We start from the raw sequence: 4,215 nt of genomic DNA on the forward strand, positions 1-4,215 counted from the left end.
CAACCCGCGCTACTACTAAAAAGTTAGTAGTAGTGCGGATGCCACCCACGCTACTACTATTTGAAGCCCGCGCTACTAATAACATAGTAGTAGCGCATCTATTACACCACACACTACTAGTATCTTAAATACTAGAAGCACACATTTTTCCCCCATGCTACTACTAACAAATTAAGAATTAAAAAAAATAAAAATTAGATGCAGCATTCATGGATGAAGATCAGAGACACGTCCAGTGCAAAATAAATTAAGGTCACAGGACCATCTTAACAATCGCACCATTCATGGATGCAACATTGAACATCTCAATTGCAAGAGATCACGTGATTCCATTTAATTGTAAATGCACACAACCAAAGGTGGGTACCTTTCCTAGTGTTCCACCAGTAGCCTAAAGATACCACTTCTCTAGATGTATCTACCAAGGCTCGGAGTTCAGATGCTGGTGGACCCCAATCCTCGCTCGCCCCAAACGATGGTATCGAGGTCCTCCACCTCGGCGACCTCCGGCGTCATGATCTCCTGGACAATCATCTGTGCGACGCAGTCACCGGGCTTCATGGCGTAGTCCACGTCTGAGTGGTTGAAGAGCACGACGCCCACCAGGCAGCGGTAGTCCGCGTCGATCACCCCTGTGGCCACGTCGGGAAAGTGAAAACTTGTTAGTGCTCGTCAGCGTCCAAATCCAGTAGGGTATTTTCTTACTTTTTAGCACATGCACACGAATAAATAGTAATAGCCAGAGGCTGGTCCTTACTTGTTGCATGAGACGTGAAGAAGGGTGGGTACCCTCCTTGTTGCACGAATGAATCAATGGGAGACATTGCCGCGAGCCGTGAAGAAGCTGGGTCCCCTCCTGCTGTAAATAGCTCAGGTGCCTAAAGTTGTAAGGAGTCTTAATACAATGAACTCATAGTAATGCATAATAACAAGAAAAAGAAAAAATAACCATGAATCCTAAATAAAAAGATCATTCTATGAGTCAGGTTGACAGTTTCGAGACGGCATAACATCCTAGATGAAAGAATTACAAGGATTTGTTTATTCTTTAGTGCTGATCTCCATGGGCAGCTAGCAGTGTATGCTGATGCACAATGTACACATCGAACCCCCCAAAACCAAAATCATTTCTGAGTGAGCAACAAACCAACTGACTGCTCGACCCTAAAATCAAACATTTTTTTGTGACTTCCCCTCTCCATTAGTACAAAAGGCAGAGAAACAAACATTTTTTTGTGATTTTCATTTTCTTTTACTACAAAAGGTAGTAAAATAAACTAGAATATTTTTGTGTTTTTTCCTGCGCTTCGAAAGACAATACATAGAGCAAACAAACGGAATCCTCTCGAGATCTTTACTTTCTCCGTGGTGATTGGCGAACACCGCTGCCAGCCTACATATATGGAGGAATTCTCAGAAAATGTATGCTTGGAGTATCAATGGTTACTGTTTAAAATGATGAGAAAGATATATGTCTTGTGCATGCAGATTGGTAATTAATTTTTTTTACAGTTGATTGGAAATTCTGGTTATTTAATCTAATCTAAAAAGTGGAAAAGACAAGGAGTGTATGCACCTTGACTCCCACAGGTGGAGATACACGGCTAGCTTAGCTCAATCAGAATACTATGGTTTCTACAAACCTATAGTTTTGGAAACTGTGAGGTGTTTGGCTAAACCAACAATAGTAGTTTCATAAACACTTGTATTCCTGATATAGTGTTTTTTCTAAAATCCTACGACCAACGACTGTGATGTAAGATGCCACCAAAAAATGTATCTCCATCTTGAAATTTCGATTTTATTGACACTATACATAGGTCAGACAAAACACTGTAATTCAAGAAAAAAAAACAGTAGCTTTGCTTAAGAACATGATACTGAGTACTTACAATTTATCTTAAAATTTCAGAATCAAGAAGCCGAAGGAAACAAAGGTAGAGTAAGAATGCGAGGATGAGTCATACCTGCAAGATGAAGAGCATGCATCCCTTCATGTAAGCCAAAAATAGCTTCTTGTGAAAAAGAAAACAAAGATCAGGTTTTTGTATCTAAATGGTTTGTAAAATATTGTATTTACAGAATGGGACGTACACATTTACTGAACTTCTTTAGAATGGGGCACAAAACTGATAAGAATACAAGAATATTCAGGTAAACTAGAAGTGACACATTACTGAAAATTACATTCCAAAACCACTTTAAATTCCGGCAACCAAAAAGAGAAGGAATACACATTACTGGGCAAAAATCCACATTAAATTACATTGCATATTTTCAATCTAAATAAATGCTAGTTCTGTATTACTAACAGAGTGGCTTTCCGGATTGAATTGAATAGAAATTTTGATTAGAACCAAGTATGCTACTATTAGCAGCCTGCACACAAGTACTAGTAGTTATTTTCAAATCCTAGAAAATGACCTACGAGTATTGTGTCACATTAACCCTATCAAATTTGGTTAGAATAAAGTACATGCCTGATAAGAGTAGCACCTTAACCCTATCAAATCCTAGAAAATGACCTATGGGGAGTGTGTCACATTAACCCTATCAAATCCTAGAAAATGACCTACGGAGGTCGATCGTCGCAGCAGGCGGCGGCCGAGCCGACGGTTCGTTTGAGTCAAAGCGACGATGTCGTCTCGCCTCCCATTTAATCATTAGACTCACATTAGTACATTACAGAGAGAAACAAAAACACCAAGTAGTACTAGAACTATGAAAGCCACTCTTACCTTACTTGGTCATTTTGTCAAACACCTTCCGTGCGACAACACCTTGCACCGCCCGCATAGCACGGTCTTCAGTTGGTTGTGCCTCTTCTTCTGCTCACACAGGATACAAACAAGACAATGTTGTCACGTCCAGCAATCATACAGTCAAGATAAACAAATCGTCACTTTAGAATTTCATTTCCTAGTGCAGACACTACATCAGCCATCAGGTGTGATTTGGCATCGAATTTTCTCTGCCGACAGCGACGACAGGCGAAAGGAAACACACTATGTCATGTTAGTCCATGCTCTTAAGGGCATTCTTCGCGTTTGTGCGCTTTTCTCGGACGTTGAACCGGATACGAGGCTGCGCAAAAATAATTACAGAACCATGGTCAAGCTCACATCACAAATAGTTTTATTGAATACACGCATATCCTACTGTACTTGGCATTTGGCAAGCCCCCAGGCACTCATTTTTTTGTGGGTGAAATTAAAGGAACCCCCAATTTGAATTTCATTATGAAATTGAGGTAGAGCTCAAATGTGCAGTGGACCTGAAAAATGCACAGCACAATAGAGCTTCCATTGCTTAAGCGTGCAAACTAATCACCCTGCTAAGCTGACTGTGCTGATGATCTCGGGCAGTAAATATTCCTCTTTTACAGCCTAGTCAGCTCTCCTAGCCTATCTAGTATAGCAATCCTAATGGGATTTGGAGAGCGAGAACTGAACTGGATGCGTGGATCGAATTGATTCGTCATCAGGCAACAAGAAAGAGGGAGAAAGAGATGGATGGGGAAAGTCAGGGTGGGCGCACCGTGGATTTTGAGAGCGTCGCGGCGGTGGAGTGGAAGGACGCCGCCGCTGCCGCTGCCGCCGCGCCCTTCCTTGCAGCTGCTTGCATCCGGGAGAAGAGGATGGGAGCGGGAGTGTGTGTTGGGGTCATCTTCTTAGCCAGGGCCCTCCGCTTCTCCTTGTGGAGGCAGCGCCTCTCGACGTCCTCCTCCAGCGCACGCGTGCGGGCGCCTGCCGCGGCCGCGGCCACGAGCTGCCACCCTAGGTACACGTCGCCCCGCGTCGCCGCCGCGGGGCCGACCCCGTCTGCCGGAGGAGACGGCGAGGGGGACGGGGCGCTGGGGGAGGCGGCGCACGCGCGGGTGGAGAGGGAGAGGGAAGCGGTAGCGGTGGCGGACGGGTGGTGCTTGGTGGGGACGTTGGGTGGCGGCGCCGGGGACCTAGGAAAAAGGAGAGGAAGAGCGGGCGGAGTGGTCAGGAGGGGAATTTGGCATCATGCGTCGGTGGTTCTATAGTAGTAGCGCTGGGTTTATAGCCCACGCTGCTACTACGGCATGTCGCATGAGGCACGATGAAGATCACATAGTAGTAGCGCGTGGTTTACAAACCGCGCTACTACTATCAAGTTAGTTGTAGCGTGGGTTTATATCGCGCGCTACTACTACTGCTTGTCCGGGCAGGCGCGGTGGAGAACACTTAG

At 44.8% G+C, this 4,215-nt stretch overlaps 1 protein-coding gene across 6 annotated transcripts; it reads right to left on the bottom strand.

Moving 5' to 3' along the window:
* Positions 1-231: 231 nt before the first annotated feature.
* On the bottom strand, positions 232-4,011 carry LOC147959539 (deoxyuridine 5'-triphosphate nucleotidohydrolase-like). Of its 6 annotated transcripts, none has more exons than XR_015611936.1 (5): positions 3,538-4,011; positions 2,739-2,828; positions 1,968-2,012; positions 758-1,393; positions 232-632 (listed from the first exon to the last, which is right to left on the bottom strand). XR_015611936.1 is itself a non-coding variant. In XM_087537285.1 (5 exons), exons 3-5 carry the CDS (start codon positions 1,995-1,997, stop codon positions 436-438), a joined length of 348 nt encoding a protein of 115 aa, XP_087393411.1. In that variant the 5' UTR covers positions 1,998-2,012; positions 2,739-2,828; positions 3,538-4,011; the 3' UTR covers positions 232-435. The 6 variants fall into 6 exon arrangements, 4 of the variants coding, with proteins under 4 accessions (XP_087393411.1, XP_087393413.1, XP_087393412.1 ...); XR_015611937.1 differs by having other exon boundaries at positions 1,968-2,015; XM_087537285.1 differs by having other exon boundaries at positions 758-878.
* Positions 4,012-4,215: the final 204 nt, after the last annotated feature.

Source organism: Triticum urartu, chromosome 7A (assembly GCF_056163025.1).
Source record: "Triticum urartu cultivar PI428250 chromosome 7A, HENAU_Tu73, whole genome shotgun sequence".
Lineage (NCBI taxonomy): Eukaryota > Viridiplantae > Streptophyta > Magnoliopsida > Poales > Poaceae > Triticum > Triticum urartu.